The sequence below is a fragment of the Gopherus evgoodei genome, chromosome 2 (genome assembly GCF_007399415.2).
Source record: "Gopherus evgoodei ecotype Sinaloan lineage chromosome 2, rGopEvg1_v1.p, whole genome shotgun sequence".
NCBI classification, from domain to species: domain Eukaryota; kingdom Metazoa; phylum Chordata; order Testudines; family Testudinidae; genus Gopherus; species Gopherus evgoodei.
Genome location: NC_044323.1, coordinates 74,050,704 through 74,074,302, shown reverse-complemented (window position 1 = coordinate 74,074,302; position 23,599 = coordinate 74,050,704). Strand labels below are relative to the sequence as shown.

Here is a 23,599-nt window from a genome sequence, read left to right as displayed (position 1 = left end):
ATTATATATTATTTATTAATTGTTACTTATTATTATTATTATTACAACTCTAAAAAACCCAGTAACTCCCATTTGCATTCTCACTATTATGGAGCAGAATTTTGCCCCTTTCTAGAGCACAGCAGCAGCACAATGTTCAGGGGTGCTGAGTACACTTGTCACAGCTTAGGCATCTAGCGCAATGCGTGATTTTTACCAACAACTCACCTTAACTCAGTACCCTAAGGACTGGAGAAGCCTTGCCATCCTTTAGATAACTGGTACACCACTATTAGCTCACTACCGCTGCCAATGAGTCCAATCAGTCACCTGCATCCCTCCCAAGTGCAAGTCAAACTAGGAAAAAATAAACAGAGGACAGACCAGCTAGCACCTGGAAAAAAATGGTGTAACCAGCAAAAAGAACCTCTCACAGGTCCAAAACCAGACACTTCAGCCTCACACTGATCAGCACAAGATCTGCGGTCAGCAATGACAGAGAGAAAGATGGTTATTGTTATTTCTGTTTTTAAATATTTGAAGGGCGCTAGGATACTAGTGATGGTGCCATATAAATAAACAGATAGACAGAAAGACAGATAACAACTTCGGCTTCAATTTCCATTGGTTCTACACCGATTTAAGTTCAATTGTTTCCTGGCTGTGCAGACATTCACAAGCTAGGCTCTGAATTGCAGAGAGGGGATTAGACATGTGGTGCTGACTGATCACTACCTCACCAGCTAGCCTGCTAAATACATTCACCATGTCATCCCACTCCTCCTGTTCTCTGTTTGGTCCCTTGTGTTCAATCAACTCACTCTCCTGACTTGAATGGATCCACATCAAACACACATTGATGATTCCAGCTAATGTGGCAAAACTGTGACCAAAAATACAACAGCCACATGTCACAGAGAGCAGCGCAGGTAGGTCACAGGGTGGAATTCCTATACCCATGCCCCCTTAGTCAGTATGCTAAACAGTTGACATGCAGTCATTTTAAAGGAGCTGACATGCTACAGCAATTATAAAAAAAATGACACAGCTAAAAGTACAAAACAGAAGAAATGAAAGCAAAATGTGACAACTATGTTGTGTATGCTTGTTTTTTGTTGACAAATATATTAGTTACAAGAATTTGGCCTTTTCTTAAGAATGTCACCATCAACCACCCAACTTGAGTCTATCACAGAAGAATTACTCTTGATACTGATGCACACAGCAATAGAACAAAGCATTCAAGTCACATAAAGATTACCCAAGCTAACCTTCTGTAGTATCGATATCAATATTTGACATTATTATGTAACCCTTCTATGCAAAAAAAAAAAAAAAAGGGAGCACTTGGAATTTGAAAGACTGTATTATAATGGAATGTCTCTTTAAACATATCACTCTGAGGGAATGCAATTTCTAGTGACAGTTTCAACTTCAGAATATGTTTTTATTCTTCAAGGTACTTTAAATCTCTAATTCAATTACTATGCCAGTACTTTATATGAACTATTAACTACTGTAAATATGTTTTAGAAAGATATACTTTGTTAGAACTCCACTTTCATATCATACTGCTTTCAGTAAACTATAAAAATGTTCTTGACACAGTATAGAAGAATATAATTTAAGAGGTTTTTTAAATTTACTGTAGCTCTGTAAGGTCAATAGGATCTCAAAGATATAGCACTCCATTTGTATGTCTTAATTACATTCCTTATTCATCATAATGCTTTGGGTTTTATTATTTATTAGTATTCCAGGCAGTGCTTAGAAGCCCCACCCAGTGTTCAAGCCCCACTATAGTAGATGGTGTCCTTGTCCCAAAGAATCTAACGCTCCTACACATGTATTTAGCTATTAACTTCAAAAAAGTAATTTTCTCTACCGTTGGATTCACCTTATACAATATTTTGGTAATGATACCACAATGATTTATTTACAACAACAATAATACCTAGTCCTTGTATAGCACCTTTCACCCAGAGATCTCAAAGTGCTTTACAAAAGAGGTCAGTATTATTATCCCCCTTTTAAAACAATATTTGGTAGTCTGAGTAGAAATGGAAACTATTGCAATATAGTTAAATTAAAAAAAAATTCAAAATATTTTCCATCATCCTATACTTCATCCTTTCTCAACTGAAATTCAATCTGATGTTGGCAGGATGAGGGAATATATTGCACATCTGTTAAGCGAAAAGGCTGTTTGATGACCTCTCTGGTGACCTCACTGCTACCCAGAAGGCTAACGTTTGGGATGACATAAGCAATTTGAAGCAGCACTAGCACTATGCAGAGACATCACAGGACTTTAGAGGAGCTAAAGATAAGCATGGCAAAGGTAAACTGGCCACACGGTAACAGGCTCTTGCCTAGACCACAAGCTAATGTGAGAAGGATAAGGTCTGTCTCACTGCAAGGCACAACATGGAGGGTGTGGGTCTGGACAGCATGTAGAAGAACAGAACAGCCAGCGACAAGGGGAGAATATATTCCCCTTATTTATCTGTGTAAGTACAAAAATTACATGAATATCAGTAATGCTCTGTACATTCCCAAACCCATGACAAAAGCAGCAAAGAATCCTGTGGCACCTTATAGACTAACAGACGTTTTGGAGCATGAGCTTTCGTGGGTGAATACTCACTTCATCAGATGCACGTAGTGGAAATTTCCAGGGGCAGGTATATATATGCAAGCAAGCTAGAGATAACGAGGTTAGTTCAATCAGGGAGGATGAGGCCCTGTTCTAGCATATTCTCACCAGTAACTGCACACCGCACCATAGTAACTCTAGCTCAGGAACCAATCCATGCAACAAACCTTGATGCCAACTCTGCCCACATATCTACACCAGCGACACCATCACAGGACCCAACCAGATCAGCCACACCATCACCGGTTCATTCACCTGCTTGTCCACCAATGTAATGTACGCCATCATATGCCAGCAATGCCCCTCTGCTATGTTGTCATAGTATAATTCCCAAATCTGGACCTTAGCGTCCAGAATATGGGTACTAGCATAAAGTCCTCTAAGCTTAATTACCAGCTTAGATTCTGTAGCGCTGCCACCAATCAGGAATTTCTAGGGCCTGATACCCTCTGGTCCCCCCAAAACCTTCCCAGGGGACCCCAAGACCCAGATTCCTTGAGTCTCACAACAAAGGGAAATAAACCATTCCCTCCCACCCCTTTACCTCCTCCCAGATCTTTCCTGCCTGGGTACACTAGGAGATACTGTGATTCAATTCCTTGAAACACAACACAGAGAGATCAAGTTTCTCTCTCCCCTTCTCCCAGAGGCAATACAGATTCAAGTACTGTGAATCTAACACAAAGAGGAAATTTACCTTTCCCTCCCTGCTTCCCCCTCACCCAGAGGCAATACAGATTCAAGCTGCGTGAATCTAACACAAAGAGGAAATTTATCCTTCCCTTCTCCCCACCAATTCCCTGGTATATACAGACTCACTTCCTTTGAGCCTTAACTAGGAGAGAAAAAATCAAACAGGTCTTAAAAGCAAAACTTTTAATAAAAAAGAAAGAAAAAAGTAAAAGGTTTATCTCTGCACTTTAGATGGTAAAAAGTTACAGGGTCTTTCAACTTATAAACAATAGAAAGAAACTTTCTCCAGCAGAAACACAATTTAAGCTACTTCCAGCAAGTACACATATGCAAATGGAAAAAAACAAATTAAAAGACTATGACCGCCTTTTCTTACTTACAATTCTGAATAGATAAGAGACTGTAGCAGGGAGATTGGCAGAAACCTGGTTGCACCTCTAGCCCCGTCCAGGACCCAGAGAGAACAAAGCCAAAGCCAAACCCAAAACCCACAAACAAAGGCTTCCCTCCACACGAGATTTGAAAGTATCTTGTCTCCTGATTGGTCCTCTGGTCAGGTTTTTGGGTCCCTGTTTGTTAACCCTTTACAGGTAAAAGAGACATTAACCCTTAACTATCTGTTTATGACATATGTACATCGGCCAAATTGGACAGTCGCTACGGAAAAGGATAAACGGACACAAATCAGATATTAGGAATGGCAATATACGAAAACCTGTAGGAGAACACTTCAACCTCTCTGGCCACACTATAGCAGACCTTAAGGTGGCTATCTTACAGCAGAAAAACTTCAGGACCAGACTTCAAAGAGAAACTGCTGAGCTTCAGTTCATCTGCAAATTTGACACCATCAGCTCAGGATTAAACAAAGACTGTGAATGGCTTGCCAATTACAGAACCAGTTTCTCCTCCCTTGGTTTTCACACCTCAACTGCTAGAACAGGGCCTCATCCTCCCTGATTGAACTACCTCAAACTCTAGCTTGCCTGCATATATATACCTGCCCCTGGAGATTTCCACTACATGCATCTGACGAAGTGGGTATTCACCCACGAAAGCTCATGCCCCAAAATGTCTGTTAGTCTATAAGGTGCCACAGGATTCTTTGCTGCTTTTACAGATCCAGACTAATATGGCTACCCCTCTGATACTTAAACCCATGATATGGACACAAGACCCATGCAACTGCTCAAGGCCAGGTTTCCTCCAGAAAGCTGTGCATTCCTAGTTGCCCATGTGTCCATCACCGTACCCTGGAGTCAGACAGAAAATGTGTTGCTGGTATTGATCAGTCTGAAAGGCTTTCTTGTTAATGATGAGAGAATTCCAGTAATGCTAACCAACTTGCTGCAACCTCACAAGCTTCTGAGGCCAGCAGACACATCCTACCATCATCACCACACTCATCTGCAGAAGAGGAGCACAGTATCAGGATTATGACTAGTGCATTTTCCTCTCCATTTCCATACTAGAGCCCACCATCAATCAGTCTTCTGGGGATGCCAGACAAGCTCCTCCTTCACCCCCATTACAGACCAATCCTCTCCACCCCAGTCTCTGTACTCTAATCCCCTTGAATTATTTCCTGAATCACCAGCAGCCCAGAGGACCAAAGATCTGCAAAACCTGCCATTCAGCTGGGGTGTTTCCTCCCTCTGAGGAATTCATACAGCATATGATCCAGGCCTGCAGCAAACAGACTACAGACCCTTTTAGAAATGAGAAAGTAGCACACATGCCACCACAGCCAGTTTGTGGATTATACTCAATAGCTAATTGCTTGGCAACACATGCTGGTGCTAGTCTCTGAGTGGGGTTGGGAAACACCTTGTCTGACAAAAGGGGACAGCAACAGATTGAAGACCAGAGGTAACATATTGCCTCCCACCAGGCCTCAAATTTGGCATCCATTTCCACCTGGAGAAGTAAGGATACCATAGGAGCCTCAGCAGAAGACTAAGCCATGGTGAATGTGACCCTAGACTCTTCAGAGCCTGCAGGAAGCTGTCACAGTGCCCTGCTATAGAGGTGGCCCTTTGGCCAGCCTCAAAGCCACTAACAATAGAGCGGAGGAAGAAGGGTAATGCTCTTCTTTTTTTTCCCTCTTATTTTACATATGGCTTATCACTAGCTCCCATTATTGTGTTTGTGCATTTTCTATTGTTTTGACTTTTTAGGTATGATTCATTATTCCAAGATAATTGCTGCACTGGTGCTTTTTTTCCTGTTTTGTTTTCTGTAGCTTTATTTACATAATAAATCCTCTTGGGAAGCAGAACTTAAGCATTTATATTTTGCATTGTATATATGATTCACACACAGAGAGATATAGTGTGTGCTGCACTTCTGTATAATAATTTAGCAACTCACCTTAATAATTCACCTAATTGAGTGTCCACTATCTGGAATTCTGATTGTCATCATTGTAGTCCACTGACACTTCTCAGATTTACTCTGGTTAGCAGCGGCAGTCTTAGCCTTAGCAACTGAAGGTATTCCATGTCAATGCATAAGGTACACAGCATGACAAGATTACCAGGTTGATTTTCTTGTAGCTATGGAATGTGCCAGTACTGCCCAACGGATCTATCAAAGCACTTGAAGTGTATCTTAAAAATAGCAAATGTCCTATCTAAGGATGTAAATGGAATTTTCCTCTGTGAAGGTTTGCAAACAGGGTTTCTGTGTCATCAGCTAAGGGCACCTGAGAAAGTTTCTGTCACCTGTTAATTCTAGGATAAAACAGTTAATAACCTTCCATAACTGTTATTGGAGATGTATTGCACATATCCATTCCACTCTAGGTGTGTGCATGCCCCAAGTACACTTACTGAAAATGTTTCCCTCAATGGTATCCATCGAGGTGGCTCAAGCACACTCTGCTGCCATGTGCCAATAGTGCCAGTAAAAGCACCCAGCCGACCCTGAACCTCCTCAGTTCCTTCTTTCCTTCCAGAAACTTCGGTGTAGAGAGCCAGGAGGGCGGGTCATGGAATGGACATGTGCAACACATCTGAAAAAACAACAGTTAAGGTAGGTTAGTAACTGTTTTTTCTTCTTAGAATGATTACACGTGTGCATTCCACATTAGGTGACTCCAGAGCAGCTGATTAGGTGGAGGGATTGGAGTTCATGGACACATAGACTGCAGAACAGCCCAGCCAAATTTGGCAAAATCTCTGGAATGCTGAGTGATGGCATAATTGGAGGAGAATGTGTGAACCGACGATCAGGTTGCTGCTTTAAAAATATCCTGAATAGGGATCTGCACTAAGGATGCTGCTGAGGATGCTTGCAACCTTGTGGAATGAACAGTCAGGTTAGCTGATGGAGAAACACCCCCCAGATTGTAACAAATTTGAATTCATGAAGTGATCCAGGACAAACTGTCTGTGAAGAGATTGGGAGACTCTTCATCCTGTCAGCTACAGCTACAAACAGTTGGGTGGTCCTTCAGAATGGTTTAATACTTTTCATGTAGAAAGCTAGGGCTTGTCTAATGTCCATGAGTGATGACACTGTTCATTTCTACTTCCATGCTGCTTTGCGTAAAAAGTGCCTGACTGCTATGAAACCGTGAAACCACTCTCAGGAGGAAACTGGGGTGAGGACGTAAATACACCTTATCTTAAAGAAAGATTGTATACGGAGGCTCTGATGTGAGGACATGGAGTTCCAAGACCCTTCTGGCCAAAGTAATGGCTAAGAAACCCACTTTCCAGGAGAGGTATAATAAGGAGCAAGTTGCCAATTATTCAAATGGTGTTCCCATAAGCTTCGATAAGACTAAGTTCAAGTCAAGTCCTTGACAGTGCCTGCACAGGTGCTGGAGTCAATGCTGTCGACTTCTGCAGTAGTGAGGCAGAGGAGTACTTTGATTTAGATTGCACTCCACTCTAATCCCCATATCTGGCTGTCTTCAGTGCCAGGGATCGTCCTCTCTCAGCTGTCTGTTTCTTATACCTTTTCATAGGCCCTGGGGATGGTGATCCGTGCTGGAACTCCAGTATGGTAGGAAGAGCACTCCTTACCAACGCTGAGGCATTTGGTGCCGAGTCTGACCAGCCTGGCTCAGAAGGAGGTCTCAATGCTGCCTCCATAAGCAAAAACTTCAGCCTGGCCTCCTGGCCCTTTTTTATGTGAGGCTTAATATCCCTGCAGATCTGGCAATGGATACCAATGCGAACTTCTCCCAGGCACTTGAGGTAGTTTGAGTATGGGACACTCAGGGGCATAGTCTTGTTGCAGGAGCTGCATGGCTTAAAGCCTAGTGAACAAGGCATGCCTTAGCACTAGGGAACAGGCAAAAATTCTAGTAAAACACAAAGCCACAGAACTTCACTAAAATTAGATAAAATTGACTATAACTACAGCTAACAACAACTAACTATGTACAGAAAAAGAAAAAGAAGACCACTGAGAGAGCTTGCAAAGAAAGGATGCCAATTCCAGCGACTGTCATGGGTAGTAAGAGGGAACTGAGGAGGCAGGGCTCAGCTGTTTCTTTACATTTGTGCTATTGGCACACAGTAGCAGAGGGTGCTCAAGCTGCCTCAGTGGCTACCAGAAAGGGAAAAATTTCTGGTGACTGTGCTCTGGGCGCACACACACCATGAGTGGAATGCACAAGTGTAATCACGCAAAGAAGAACAATGTATAACTAATACACACTAATACTTTATAAACATATAGCTGTGTGTTTAAGTGCCTTTGGAAAAATTTATCCTGTACCTCTGAACTTGAATCTGTCCAGGTTTGATTAGTCCTGTCAGACTTGAATGTATGGTATGAGTAGGAAAAAGTCATGATATGGTTCTGGATAATGGGTTCTATGAGCAGCAGTTCAGCATTGCAGAATGTCATCATTTTCATGGAGTATGATTATTTCCTGTATGTATAGGCTGCCTATGTCACTCTGAGTGGTCTCTGGAGACGTGAATATAGAATCCCTTGACAGATAAAAACTTTGCTATTTCAGAGCACACCTGCATTTTTATCTATATTTAGGGAAACTAATGTAGCAACTAGGACTCCAAAGAAGTATTCCTAGGAATCAGTGTAAGCATGCCACTGGGCAACTGGAGAAACATGCAAAAGGGACTGGCAGGAAGAAATGGACTATCAAATCATATTTAGAGAGGAAAAATATATGGGACTTAACAAACAGAGGACATGCAAAGAGCATCTCAGGATAGATATGGATGACAGAGCCTTGTTTGTGCCCTAAGCAATGTCTGATAGCATGAGAAAGATTCAGATTCAAAGGTAGAGGTGACTGGCTGGCTGATTCCAGTGGTGTTATTGATGGCCCTGTGATATGACCCTATTGGCAAGATTTCCAGGCTTTGATTGCCTCTAATGTAAAATAAATGTGCTGCCTTTAACTCTCTAGGTCCTCATAGAGGTGTTCATCATTTGTTTCTCTACTTTGAGGAACCTGCTCTTCTGGCATATTCAGGAAGCTGACACACTGGCCCCATTTCTCAGATTTAACTGGACTGCTCTTGGTAAAGGACCCAAGGAGGACGGAAATGTGACCTTTTATCACCTTTTCATCTCCCCAGTTGGCAGGATTCAGATACCGTATTCTTGCTTGTACCTTTGCTGCTTGCTTTTGCATTCCACTCTTCCCAAACACTATGCCTTCCTCCTCCTCCTCCTTTTCCTCCTCTCAAGCTCTCTGGCTTCATCCTTTCTCCTCACTCCATGCAAACATACCCACACTCCTCCCTGAATTGAAGTGCTCCATATTTATGTGAACACATGCACACATGCACGAAAATCACACGTGAAAGTGTGCATACATAAATGACTGCCATACATCTCTGAAAACAAACTGTACATGCCTACCTCTGAGGCCCTGCCAGCAAGCCCACCAATTCTGCACATCCATTTATTAAGTCCTTAAGTGGCTTTTCTGAAAATGATGTGCCAGGTTATCTTTCGTTGTGCAATCATTTGCACATGCACATATTGGGTCCATAAATGCATGGATGAAAACTGGTAAGTCTAAGGTCCAAGTCAGTTTAACATCTGACATTTTCAGTACGTCTCATTGCCTAGCACTGCCACAGCTGCCCCAGATTATGTAGCAATCCTAGTCTCCACATAGTCTGGGATAGCTGTGGAAGCGACGTATTGGCAAGATATTTGGGTGAGATTAAATACTCTATACACAGTTGAGGTTAAAACTTGCTTCCACTTACAAACACTCATAGACACACACAACCACTAGTAACTAATACTGGACCAATCTGCCAGAAATCGCCTCTTAACCCAAAGTAGAGTTATTCTGCAAAGTTTGGAGCAAATCATATGAAGCATTTGGGCAAGATGATGGTTCAAAAACTGAGAATGATTTCATTTCTTGACATTTTCCAAGTTACTTTTTAGCTTTTCATATCTCCATGCCTTAGAAACTAAATATTTTCGTATCTGCTGACCTTGGTAAGGACAAACTTTTGCCTTTGATTAAATATGGAGCAAAGAGAGATGGGAGGAAAATAATTAGCTATTAAAAGTGGTTTCCAGATACTTAGAAAGTCTTCACGCCCTCAAAACACACTCCATAAAGTTTAAAAGGTTGCATCAGGGCACTTTTTAACGTTTATGGGGCCCAGATGTGACTTTCCATACTGCATGATTCTGATGTGTACTTCCTGTACTGATGCCCACTTCATAAAGTTCTCTTGACCCCAAAGTGAACCATATACCACCTCCTTCAAATCCTTACTCAAAACTTACTGCTTTCGGTTAGCTCTATACCAATGACATTCTCCCTGGGCTTCCTTCCACACTCTTGCAGTGTTAAAGTATCTCAACAGTAGACTGATACATTGTTTTCTACTTTGTCCTCCCATACCCACCTCCCCATCTTCTGTTTATAGTCATCCCTGCTGTGTTTTGTCTAATTTGCTATGTAAACGGCTCAAGGCAGAGACCTGGCATTTTTTAAATCTCTGCAGAGCACAATTCACATCTATGATGCTATATAATAATAAGTAATAATTTTGGTAAATATTTACAACTTTAATTACATTTCATCAAATGCAGGAATCTTGTAATTGCATTAGGGTTGGATTCAGAGACACGTTTTCTGCTGGAAGAGTCTGGCAGTTAGTACAGTCCTAGTAATATCCTCATTAGTTACTGGTGAAGAGGAGGTGTCAGTGGTGCTTGAGACAGTTGCTGAAATCAATTAACAGGGAGTCCGTGTTAATAAAAGAGGCAGAGGTTCCAGTCCTTTTTTTTTCCACCCTCTAATCAAACATAATAGTTATTTGTGGGTGACCTGAAACTAATGTGGACAGTGTGTTCTTGGTACAATATTTTCAGATATTGCTAATATTGTTGCTCTGAACAACTTGTGTAATACAATTACCTGAAGGTGAATCCTTTTTACAGAAATAAACTCTGAAGCTGTAGGCTGAGATGTTTATAGCAACTGAACTCTGAGGCCAAAGAACTATTTGTTTATTAGCCTATGCTTTGGGGCCATATCCTGCAACACTTATTTACCTAAAGAGTTCAATTTAATTCAATAGAGCTTCTTACTTACCATTTACATAGCAAGACTGTCCTATTTAGTAGATTTTTAAATGAAAAGGATAGGCATGTTTCAAAACATGTTAGCTGGTCATGATGAGCTATTGAATAATTATTGTATTGTACTGGTTAATCATGGCTACCTAGCACATTTTAAAGTGACTGTCTCTGTCTGCACTAAGAGCTAAATTGTATTTTATGTTGTGTTAGTTAAAATATGTTCATTAACACAGTTTCTCACACAATGTTTTTTCCCTTAATTTTCCCTTGCTCTATCAGCAAGTAATGTAAACAAATAATTTAAACAAATATACAACAGTTATTCTAGGGACAGGAGCCTTATAGAATTGGGCGAGGAAGAGAGATAGGAGAAGAGAGTAATGGGGAAAGAAGGAAAGGAGACATTAATTATGGAGACCTTTAATATGTTTAAGCTCTTTGGGACAGGGATTGTCTTTTATTATACAGCACACAGTGCAACAGGGCCCTCACTAAGAACTCTGAGTATTACTTGAACACACATTTATTTATTTATTTTCCCTTTGAGCAGTTTCAGTTGTAGTTTCTTTGCTCATCAGTATTTTTTGAGAATAGGTTATTGGGAAATAACTGTATAGTGAATATGTAAATCCCTATTCTCTGAGTAATTATGGTGGCAGCCAATCAGAGTATAGGGATTTGCATATTGTACAGCTAGTGCGAAATAATTACAGTTATTATATGAATGAGATTCCCACAACCAATCAGGCTCCAGGGAACTGTATAACTGAGAAAAACAATGAACACTTTATGTATCAATAACTCTACAGCATCTCTGCATTCTAATTGGTTTAGTCAATTCCATTTCAGTATAATGATAAATATCTGGGCAACATGAAACAACTTGGAATCATAAATGTTCACCACATGCACTGAGAACCTAAAAACACTATGACTGTCTACAACTATAGTGGAAATACTTTGTTTGTAACACCATGGATATTAGTCTTTCTAGCTTAATTGATCTCCATTGTTTGTAGCCACAAATTTGTTACAAGCTGGCACCCAACTGTTGGTTATGAACTCCTGTGAACACTAGACAAGCTTTACTTCACTGGAAAGAATATGTCACATGCTGGCCAACCACTGTACTAGCATATGCTTAAGTGCTTTCCTGAATACGGTTGCTTTTTTGAATCATGGCCTAAGTATGTACCTGTTTAAATCATGCACTGTACCGGATGCAATGTCAAACCTACTCAAGTGTATATTATTATAATTTAATATTTATTTATATAAATAGGAACCTCAGCTATGGATCAGGACCCCATTGTACAAGGTGCTGTACAAACAGAACCAAAAGATGATAGTATACATCCTCTGGTGGCATGCCCTCCAGAGGATCAACACCCTAATAATACTGCTGCAGCAACTATTAATTCTTCTTTAGCCCAATGCCAGCATCCTGTATTTTCTTAGCAGATAGCTCTTAGTTCTATCCCTGATGCTTCAAGTGCAACCATGGCGTTCATTGTTTGTGGCTGTGGATTTTTTACATAATCATCCACACATGCACCTCATTTCCCTCTGTAATGAGTATGACTAGAAATAGTACCAAGTTTTAATGAAATTCCAACATTACAATGAAAATATCTGTGCTTGTCCCAGGAACCATTCACTGTGTGATTGGCTTTTCAAGCTTCATCCTCTTATTGATCATTTAGATGAAAAATTTAAACAGCTGCTCACTCTTTGCCAAAAAATTCTCTTGCTATTTATTCAAGGGGAGAATCATTTTTAAATAGTATATTTCCCTATCACCAGATTTGTTCAACTTGGTACTGGAAGCAGTAATGGATGTAGCACTGAGAGATGAAAAAAGAGGAGTCATTTTATATGGGAGGACGTAAATCACATTAGAGTCACAGATGATACTGAATTCATTTCACTGACCAAGGAAGTTTTACAGAGAATAACTGACCAGGTGGACCAGGAAAGCAGAAACTTTGGATTGAAGATCAGTATGGAGAAGAAAAAAATATGGCAGCTTGAAGACAAGAGGAAGAGATAGAGGCAAAGAGTTAGAGGAAGGAGTTAGAGGCAAAGAACTAGAACACACACAGAAAAATCTGTTTGCCTTGGAGGACTAGTATTAAAGAATGGAAACTGTAAAGATGATATAAAAAGTAGAATCAGACTAGCCACTACAGTGTTTGGAAAACTGCAGATTTGAAAGGCTAAGAACATTTAGATAAAACCAAAAAAACAGTGTATCTGAGACAACGGTTATGCTGATACTGCTGTATGGATCTAAATATTGAAGTATGAGGGAAGACAATGAATGAAATATATTGACTGAAGAATTGAACTGGTTATGGGGAATACTGAGAGTTTCAAGACTGCAGAAAATAAAAAATGAAGTGACAAGAAAATGGCTAGGGCATAAAATAATGTTTTTACACAAGATTCAAGAAGGATGATTGAGATGGTTTGGAGAAGTGTCAAGAATGGACCCAAAAAGGATACTATACCTGGCAATACATACCAGAGTGCAAGGAGGAATTATCAATAGAAGATGACCCAGAATGTATTGGATAGACATAATGAAGAGTGACATAGAACAAAAGGTTTATAAGTGAAAAAAGCGGTGAAGCTGGCACAAAACGAAAAGTGATGGAAAGAAATCATTTGGCCCCATTGCAGCTGAGCTGAAGGATGAGAGTCAAAGAAGAAGAAAATACTCCCCTTGCAGAGTGCCCAGTGCTTCATAAAACTTTACAAAACTTACCTGGGAATTCTATCAATGTACCAGAAAAGACCATAGCCTTTGAATATTACCATTTTCTCCATACTGTCTCCTTTGTTTTAGGGAGATTTTTTGTTTATTTCTAAGTACAAAGACATACCTTTATATGTGGCATTATAGGACTCCAGCATTTGATATGACTTCTGCACCACTCCTGTGTGTTTGATGTACCCTGAATGTTGCTTTATTATCAATGTTTGAGAGACCTCAGAAGTTAATTCCCCACCCTCTACAACTGTTACCTAATACTTAAAACTAATGTAAAAATGGTATAAGACCTCATTCTTCTCTTGCTGGGCTCTAGATACACCACTTGTAAATAAAATGATTCTAAATACATATTCTTTTACTTAGGTTTTTATTATTTGACACATCCGCTTAAGGTATAACAGCAAACTGAAATAGCTTCTCAAAACACCCGATAAAGCTGGCAACAACCAGGAAAAGCTAGTATGAGGATCCACGTGTCTAGAACCTGGATCTGCTGGTGCTGAGCAACTACTACCTTTATGCTATCACCCACCAGCTGTTCCAGAGCAGCCATTAACAGGTTCTCAGCTTTGTGGGCCCAAGTACCACAGGATATGCCATCCACAGAAGGCCTGATTGACAGTGCTCTCAGGGTCCTTGATTGGTCCACGCACACTACCTATGCCTGGAGGGGACACCAGGAAGTTGTCTGTGCAACTAGGCAGATTCCTCAGCTTGCTGCTACAACAGACCTTGCTCCAGCCTTGTTCCCAGCCTTACTCTAGTCCTGTTCCCTTCTGCTCCTGCCTTGCTCCAGCCCTGCTTCCTTTCCAGGCTTCTGACCAGAACTTGTGGATCTAAATGCGGAGGAGGCCTGGAATTACTTTAAGTCACAGCTGCAGAAACTATCAGAAGCCTGCATCCCAAGAAAGGGGGAAAAAAACCATAGGCAGGAGTTGTAGACCAAGCTGGATGAGCAAGCATCTCGGAGAGGTGATTAAGAAAAAGCAGAAAGCCTACAAGGAGTGGAAGAAGGGTGGGATTAGCAAGGAAAGCTACCTTAGTGAGGTCAGAACATGTAGGGATAAACTGAGAAAGGCTAAAAGCCAAGTAGAGTTGGACCTTGCAAAGGGAATTAAAACCAATAGTAAAAGGTTTTATAGCCATATAAATAAGAAGAAAACAAAGAAAGAAGAAGTGGGACCGCTAAACACTGAGGATGGAAAGGAGGTTAAGGATAACCTAGGCATGGCCCAATATCTAAATAAGTACTTTGCCTCAGTCTTTAATAAGGCTAATGAGGAATTTAGGGATAATGGAAGGATGACAAACGGGAATGAGGATATGGAGGTGGATATTACCACATCTGAGGTAGAAGCCAAACTTGAACAGCTTAATGGGACAAAATCGGAGGGCCCAGACAATCTTCATCCAAGAATATTAAAGGAACTGGTGCATGAAATTGCAAGCCTGTTAGCGAGAATTTTTAATGAATCGGTAAACTCAGGGGTTGTACCGTACGACTGGAGAATTGCTAACATAGTTCTTATCTTTAAGAAAGGGAAAAAAAGTGATCCGAGTAACTATAGGCCTGTTAGTTTGACATCTGTAGTATGTAAGGTCTTAGAAAAAATTCTGAAGGAGAAAGTAGTTAAGGACATTGAGGTCAATGGTAATTGGGACAAATTACAACATGGTTTTACTAAAGGTAGATCGTGCCAAACCAACCTGATCTCCTTCTTTGAGAAGGTGACAGATTATTTAGACAAAGGAAATGCAGTAGACCTAATTTACCTCGATTTCAGTAAGGCATTTGACACGGTTCCACATGGGGAATTATTAGTTAAATTGGAAAAGATGGGGATCAGTATGAAAACTGAAAGGTGGATAAGGAACTGGTTAAAGGGGAGACTCCAACGGGTCATACTGAAGGGCAAACTGTCAGGCTGGAAGGAGGTTACTAGTGGAGTTCCTTAAGGATCAGTTTTGGGACCAATCTTATTTAACCTTTTTATTACTGATCTTGGCACAAAAAGCGGTAATGTGCTAATAAAGTGTGCGGATGACACAAAGCTGGGGGGTATTGCTAACACAGAGAAAGACCGGGATATCATACAGGAAGATCTGGATGACCTTGTAAACTGGAGTAATAGTAATAGGATGAAATTTAATAGTGAAAAGTGCAAGGTCATGCACTTAGGGATTAATAATAAGAATTTTAGATATACATTGGGGACACATCAGTTGGAAGCAACAGAGGAGGAGAAGGATCTTGGAGTATTGGTTGATCACAGGCTGACTATGAGCCACCAATGTGATATGGCCGTTAAAAAAGCTAATGCGGTTTTAGGATGCATCAGGCGAGGTATTTCCAGCAAAGATAAGGAGGTGTTAGTTCCATTATATAAGGCGCTGGTGAGACCTCACCTGGAATACTGTGTGTAGTTCTGGTCTCCCATGTTTAAGAAGGATGAATTCAAACTGGAACAGGTTCAGAGATGGGCTACTAGGATGATCCGAGGAATGGAAAACCTGTCATATGAAAGGAGACTCAAAGAGCTTGGCTTGTTTAGTCTAGCCAAAAGAAGGCTGAGGGGGGATATGCTTGCTCTTTATAAATATATCAGAGGGATTAATATTAGGGAGGGAGAGGAATTATTTAAGCTTAGTACCAATGTAGACACAAGAACAAATGGGTATAAACTGGACACTAGGAAGTTTAGACTTGAAATTAGACAAAGGTTTCTAACCATTAGAGGAGTGAAGTTCTGGGACAGCCTTCCAAGGGGAATAGTGGGGGCAAAAGACATATCTGGCTTTAAGACTAAGCTTGATAAGTTTATGGAAGGGATGGTATGATGGGATAGCTTAATTCTGGCAACTGATCTTTGATTATCAGCAGATAAGTATGCCCAGTGGTCGGTGATGGGATGTTGGATGGGATGGGATCTGAGTTACTGCAGAGAATTCTTTCCTGAGTGCTGGCTGGTGAGTCTTGCCCACATGCTCAGGGTTTAGCTGATCCCCATATTTGGGGTCGGGAAGGAATTTTCCTCTGGGGCAGATTGGCAAAGGCCCTAGAGGTTTTTTGCCTTTCTCTGCAGCGTGGCGCATGGGTCACTTGCTAGTGGAGTCTCTGAAGCTTGAGGTCTTCAAACCACAATTTGAAGACTTCAGTAACTTGGACATAGGTTTGGGGTTTGTTACAGAAGTGGATGGGTAGGGTTCTGTGGCCTGCTTTGTGCAGGAGGTCAGACTAGATGATCACAATGGTCCCTTCTGACCCTAAAGTCTATGAGTCTAAAGCTCTGGTTCCAGGCTGACTCCAGCTCCACCCACTAGACTAGCCCCCATGGAGATGACAGCTAGTGCTTAGCAATTAACTAGCAGCTAGAAGGAGGACTGTCCATAGCCATTTGGGTGCCCTACACAAGCAGCTCCCCCACGGAGGGCATTGTGGGGCCCCAGGCCTCCCTCCACCAGGGTCTGGGAGGCAGGAGCTCTGGGGGGGCCACTTTTGGGGGGCCCATAGGCCCAGAGTAGCCTGGGGGATTAGTAGGGTGCTGGGAGCAGCCTGCTCCACTTCCCTCGCCCCGGCCCCAGCCATGTCGCTCGGGGGAGGGAGTTTGGGGGAAGGGATCCCCCACTCACCGGCAGCAGCGGGAAATGGAGCAGCCAGGCCCCAGCCCACTCTACTCCACCAGCTCCCAGCTGCAACACTCCGCTTCCCACCACTGGTGAGAGCCAGGGGGTGGTCCTTTCCCCAACTCGAGCGACATGACTGGGGCGAGGGCAAGGGAGCGGAGCAGGCTGGGGCTGTGTCTCTCTGCTCCCTGCCACCGGTGAGTGCAGGGGGCGATCTTTTCCCCGCACTGACCAGAGGTGGGAAGCAGAGTGCCGCGGCTGGGAGCTGGCAGAGTAGAGCAGGCTGGGGCTGGGGTGCTCCGCTTCCTGCTGCTGCTGGTGAGTTCGGGGTTGCTGGGGGAAGAGGTGGAATGGGGACGGGGCAGAGCAGGGGGGAAGTGTAAGAGGCAGGACGGAGGGAGTTGTCGGGGCCCCACAGCCTCCTAGGGACGGCCCTGCTTCTTGCAGGGGGGGCCAGCTGAGGGATAGGGCTGGTCACCGGGGCTGGTGCTGCTGCATATGCAGCATGCAACTGCCTATGGCACCATGAAATTTGGGTCCCTACGCAGCTGTGCATGCTGCGTATGCCTAAGGACTGCCCTGGCTAGAAGTAACATACATTGATAGAAAATATTTGTACCTTCTCATGACAATATACAATTAAGGTAGAATTGTAGATTCCAGTAGAAGTTAAGATACACGCAATAAATGTATCTGAGTTGAGAGTACATCAAACACAGAGGAGCGGTGCAGAAGTTATATCAAATGCTGGAGTCCTAAGATGCCACATGCAAAAGAATGCCTTTGTATTTAAAAACAAACAACCCTTCCCCGCCCCCCACCTCTAAAGAAAGGAGAGAATATGGAGAAAAAGGTAATTTAAAAGGCTGTGGTCCTTTCTGGGTTTCTATAAGGAGGTCATTTCCAGCCTAATACTGAATGCATTCAACAGTATGCTCAAAGCATGGTCTTCTTCCTCTCAGAGCTTACACACTAGCACCACTCTCACATAGGTATGAGGTAGAAGAGCATTCTGAGTAATGGCATCCAAATAAGCACACAAAGCATTTCAGAATTCCTATATCAAGCACTAGCACAATAGCTTTTGAACTAGAATACAATGTACCCAGCCCAAATAGGCTTATTTTTCTTGTAACTTTATTATACTTATTTTCATGTAAATATGCAGAAAGTTCTTCAATGTGCAGCTGTTTCAAGGGGTTTTTGCATCTGCAGTCTAGGTATAACGTGGAAGACGTGGATATGCCTGTAAATGCACGGGGTTCTTTCGTACATACTTAAAAAAATTGAATTATGGAAGTTTTATCCTCATTGTTTAAAATAAAAAATAGAACAAAAATTTCCAACTTAGATGTGTTAAGTTAGGCACTTAAATCCTTATGTAGACACCTACTGAAGAGCCTGATTTTCAAAGGTGTTGAAAACCCATAGGTCTGGAGATGCAGCTGCTCAGCATCTTTGCAAATCAGAATGTTATTCTGTAGGTGTCTCAGTAAGGACCTAAAAGTCTTTCTTTAGTTGCCTAAATTTAATTTTTTTTATCTTAGTGTCTGTTCTAGCATGTATAGAGACATGGGTCACAAGTTGCTATTACCACAGACATCTTTCACAGCCAAATCCTTGACTAAATAAATGCTTTCAAAGATACCACTCCTCTATTATAACTGTAAGCATCTGAGTAGTCTCACTGAAGTCAATGGGACTAATCACAAATTTAAAAGTAAGCGTGTGTTTTGATGTTTTACTAGATTGGAGCCTACCAGTTTTCAGAATGTTTGGTGGACCAGAGAAACCAGAGATCCACTAAAAAGACATTGAGACACCTTTGTAATGGGGTATCCTGCAAAATTCAAAGGTATGTCTATTTTCAGTAGGCAGTTGATTTGACAAGGTTTCATTTTGAGATACTGTGAAAAACATAGCTTTACTGGTCATGATCCTGATCCAGCTCCCACTTAGGTCAATGGCAAAACTTCTATTGTCTTCAGTGAAAGTGGAAATGGACCCTAAAACATAATGCTTTTTATTACTCAGGTAAAATCCTGGGAAGCAAGGGCTAAAGGTGGAATCCTGATATACGCTGAAATCCTAATTTTTGGAAAATTTTAGGAAAAATGTGTGTGTGTGAGTATCTATCTATAATATGCCAGGAGATCTCATTGTTAGTTATGTTCTTTATCATTTACATGTGGGGTGCTTTATAGCTATGAAATGCAGCTCTTAATCAAGCTGCCCTTGATGTCTATTTAATAGTTAAATAAGCAAAGATCATGTTATTTCTGTCCATTTAGAAGAATCTTATATGATATTTCATGCAACATTTGGGGTTTTTTGGATTTTGATATAGAAAAGTATTATTTTCCCATGTTAATATAAAATGTGTTGGACTGTATTACCATTTTAATGACTTTTCCCCACATTTTCAATGCAATTGTTTCTTAAGGGACCCAAAAGAATTTGGCATTAATGAGAAGTATAAATTGTCCTGGAAAAGCATCCAGAATAGATTCATACAGTTAGTGAGGTTTGAAATAGCATAGCGCTCCCCACAAATGTAACCTGCAGGCACTGCAAATACTTTTGGCAACAGCAAGGTTAAAATAGAACCCATGTTGGGTAAGAAAAGGACACATCAAAATACCTTTGAAAGACTACACCTAGAAGAAAAAGTATTTTGATTCTAAGTCAAGCAATTGCTGACAAATATATAGGAAAACATCCGTAGAATAATCAGTTACCTACACCTATTAATTAGCTAACTGTAGTCAAGTCTTTTCTAGTACTCATTTCACCTACAGTCATATGTGTTATTTGCCTTCCTTGCTGGTAGAACATTAGACAGACTATGTGATGCATCAAAAAGTAACTACTGAACATACATTTCTGCTGATGGCAGGATTTTTAAATGCTCAAGGCATTGGCTCAGCCAATACATATGAAAATGACAGCATTAGCGTTACATATTAATTATTCTGTAAACTAATATTGAAGGAATACATTTAAAGTTCTGTTAGTAACATCATGCACAAAAATGATTCCTAAAACTGAACATACACAGTCATTTAAATATGTTACAGTAATATGTATTCGTGACAGAATTAAATATTCATACACTCAAGGGAGACTGAAATGCTATCTACATATATTAGAATATTTAAAGCCATCAGTTATCATTTAAAAAAATAAAAACCTTTTATTCACCTTATTTAGCCATACTCAAATTATCAATCTTTAATATACTGTTTTTTAATAAAACAATTGCACTGATTTTACAAGATGGTCAACAAATCAAAAAGTATCTCAGCTATAAAACATATATGTAAATACTGTGAACTAGCGGTCTCCAGTAAAAGATACAAAAATGATTTCAAAATATTCAAGATAATGTAACTCTAGCTCTATAAGTATGTGGCCTGACATAGTTATTACACTAATTTATTTAATTACTGGTTTACATTGTTTCATTGTATAAGTGTTTCCTTACACATTTCTAACATAAAATAAAACTGTACTAATAGTAAAACTACTTTATGAAACATGGCTCACTTCTAGTGCAATGCAACATTTTGAAACATGATTAAAATTTATTCATGTGATCTCTATTCACTTAGAAAACTGCACAGATTTCAATGAAACTTTAAGAATTTTTTATCATTAATTTTACATAGAATGCAATATTCATTATTATATTAAAAGTTATGCATTTGTCAGTATGTGTCTGTTACGTATCTATACACATACAATTTATAAGCTTCAGTTAAGTAAACTCATGCTGGGAAATATTAATGGAAATGAAGACAATGCCTACAGACAAAAGCACTGATCAATGCACTCCACTAACATTATCTTAATGGCAATATTTTCTACTCCATTCTCCTTACTTTATGATTCATTTAGCAGAAGATATATAAGCACCAAAGAATGCAATTTGACCCATTTCTCATTGATCTCAGTTACCCAAAGATTTTCATTCAGTACAGTAGTAAGCAGCTGTCCCCTAGTCTACAATGACACAGCAGGGTTGAAGAAACAGATTTACTAGGCTTCTTTCCTTACAGGTAACTCGCCTCTTGCCCTTAGCTAAAAAAGGATGGTACTGGTGAAGAGGCACTCACAGTACTAAATCCTGAAAGTAAGGTAAACTTTAGTGCCAACATTTTATCATTTTCAATTTCTCCTAATCCAACCTCTATAAAGACACTTTCAACGCACTGTACATAGAACAATGCATTTGAGACAAATGCATATCATTTATGTTTGAATGGGCAGAGAAGTGCTTTCTATCCATTGCTATTTTGCTATGACCCTCCTCATTTCCCTTGTCCTTAAACAACCTTCCACTCTGTCTTTATACCTCTTTTCTTTACATTTAAAAAGAAAATAACCATCTTTAATAATAATAAAACATCGTAACAATAATCAGGGTACACTTCTTCCTAGTAAGGCTAGATGCTTTCACTTCCCAAAGTCATCCTCCTCTTCATTCCCTACAGAATGGATTCCCACCCCTACTCTAATTTCCTATCTAACCGCAAGCGATCGTAGTTTATAAAGGAAGGCTTTTCTGCTGTGCTTGGCGATGCCCGTTTTAAAGGCGGCGGACCTACCTTTTTGTCTTCTTTCTCACTGTTTTGCCTCTTCTCTGGATTATTACTGTCACTAGCAGTTGCACTTTCCCCTGCCTGCCCATCCTGCTGTTGCTGCTGCTGCTGCTGCTGCTGACAGCCTCCAGACCCCTGCGAGTGGGGGATGGGCTCTGGGCACTGAGAAACTCCCTTAACATCCATCTCCATCTTCCAATTCACTGTATTTCAAGACAAAAGCAGACAAAATACTTTCCACCACCCAGCGTCTTTCTTTTTTCAGGAGGCCGTGGCACGCATGGCTGTGGTTGCTTCTTCTGCACCGATCCGGTGGCTGCAATTCTCCCCTAGATCCTCCAGACTTTTGTATCTAGCGTGTGTGTGTGTCCTTGGTGCGATGGCCTTCAATCGCCCCTAAACAGCAAACGCTAACTAAGCAGATCTTTAGCGACTAAGATCAACTCCCTGCCCCAGTCTAATTGTGGTGATTATTTACTTTATGTTATCTATGTCTCAGGCCCGGACAAGCCTTTTTGGCTGCAGCCCTTTGAATAAAGTTAACTGGCGGGAGCTAAACTGCGGGGGGGGTGGGGAGAGGGGCGAGGGGAAATAGCTGGGATCTAACACAGTGAAACTGACAATAACCCATTAATGTCAAGTAAAAGTTAAACCTCCCCCTTTCTCCCCTCCCCCCGCCCTCCGTCTCCTATCCAGATCCTAGGCAAGCACAATACAGCAATGGAAAAGAAGCGAATTCAGACCTGAGCAAGGTGCTGGTGACGAAGAGGACAGACGAGCATTTATCCGATTGTTGCCTTTATTTCCCCCCACTCCCCGGCCAACCCCACCTCCGTTCTATAGCAAACGTGGTCTCCTTGATGTTAATCTCCTCTCCGTGGTCTATGTGTATGTGTGTGACTGGAGCTCCCTCTCTCTCAGTCTGCCAGCGCCACGCAGCATTGCACAAGGAGAACTGGAGTAAGGAGAAAAACAAGAGCAAATTCAGGCAGGAAATCTAAACCAGTACCAGCCACTGGTTCCCCAGTTTTATTTTTAAAAAACCAAATAAATAAAATATTGGAGAGAGAGAGAAAAATCCTGTGTAAATAGTTTAATATCAAGCGAGACTACAATGTGCACACAGGATTATTTTATTCCCTATGATAGCTACCTTAGATTGGAAGTTATGCATGCGTGGGGAGAATGCAATCTCATTAAGAATATTTTAATTATAAAATAATAAGAATAATATTGAAACTCAGTCCAGCCAACTGTTTATCTTTAATTTGTTTAAAAAATGAATGGTGAACTTAGACCAGATAATTCTTAAATCAGGACATGGTCAGGTGACCAGCCTGCACTTCTAAATATAACACCACATTGTCCTGAGGAGCTGCTGCTTTACAAGTTAATTGGAAACATCTAGTGGAAGTCTGTGTGGAACTTTATAATAGCCATAATCCACTTCATAAAGATATAGTGACGGATCCTAGGAAGTTTGTCCATTTATATTAACTGAGGGTCTGGCCCAGGATATTTTGGTAACTATGCTATTCAGTGGGGCCATTTGGTTCTTTCCCTTGGATTTCATTACATCCCACATGGATTTGTTTCTACATGTACCTTGACATGTCTTATTGCAACAACATACTGGGTAAAGGGCAAAGGTAGTTTTGTAATATTGAAAAAAAAAGTATCACAAAGCCAAACTGTCTTTTAAAATAGAAACCTTTTAAAACAGAA

The 23,599-nt window shown here is 40.9% G+C and overlaps 1 protein-coding gene across 1 annotated transcript in view; it reads right to left on the bottom strand.

Annotated features, from left to right (window-relative positions):
- LOC115644955 (putative uncharacterized protein DDB_G0272516) overlaps nucleotides 1-22,739 on the bottom strand; it is a 330,288-nt gene extending 307,549 nt beyond the window's left edge. The window contains exons 1-2 of the mRNA XM_030549383.1: nucleotides 22,618-22,739; nucleotides 21,881-22,077 (exon numbers count right to left, since the gene is read on the bottom strand). Of these exons, the coding sequence (XP_030405243.1) occupies nucleotides 21,881-22,066 (186 nt within the window). The 5' untranslated portion in view covers nucleotides 22,067-22,077; nucleotides 22,618-22,739. The remainder of the gene's footprint in view (nucleotides 1-21,880; nucleotides 22,078-22,617) is intronic.
- Nucleotides 22,740-23,599: the final 860 nt, after the last annotated feature.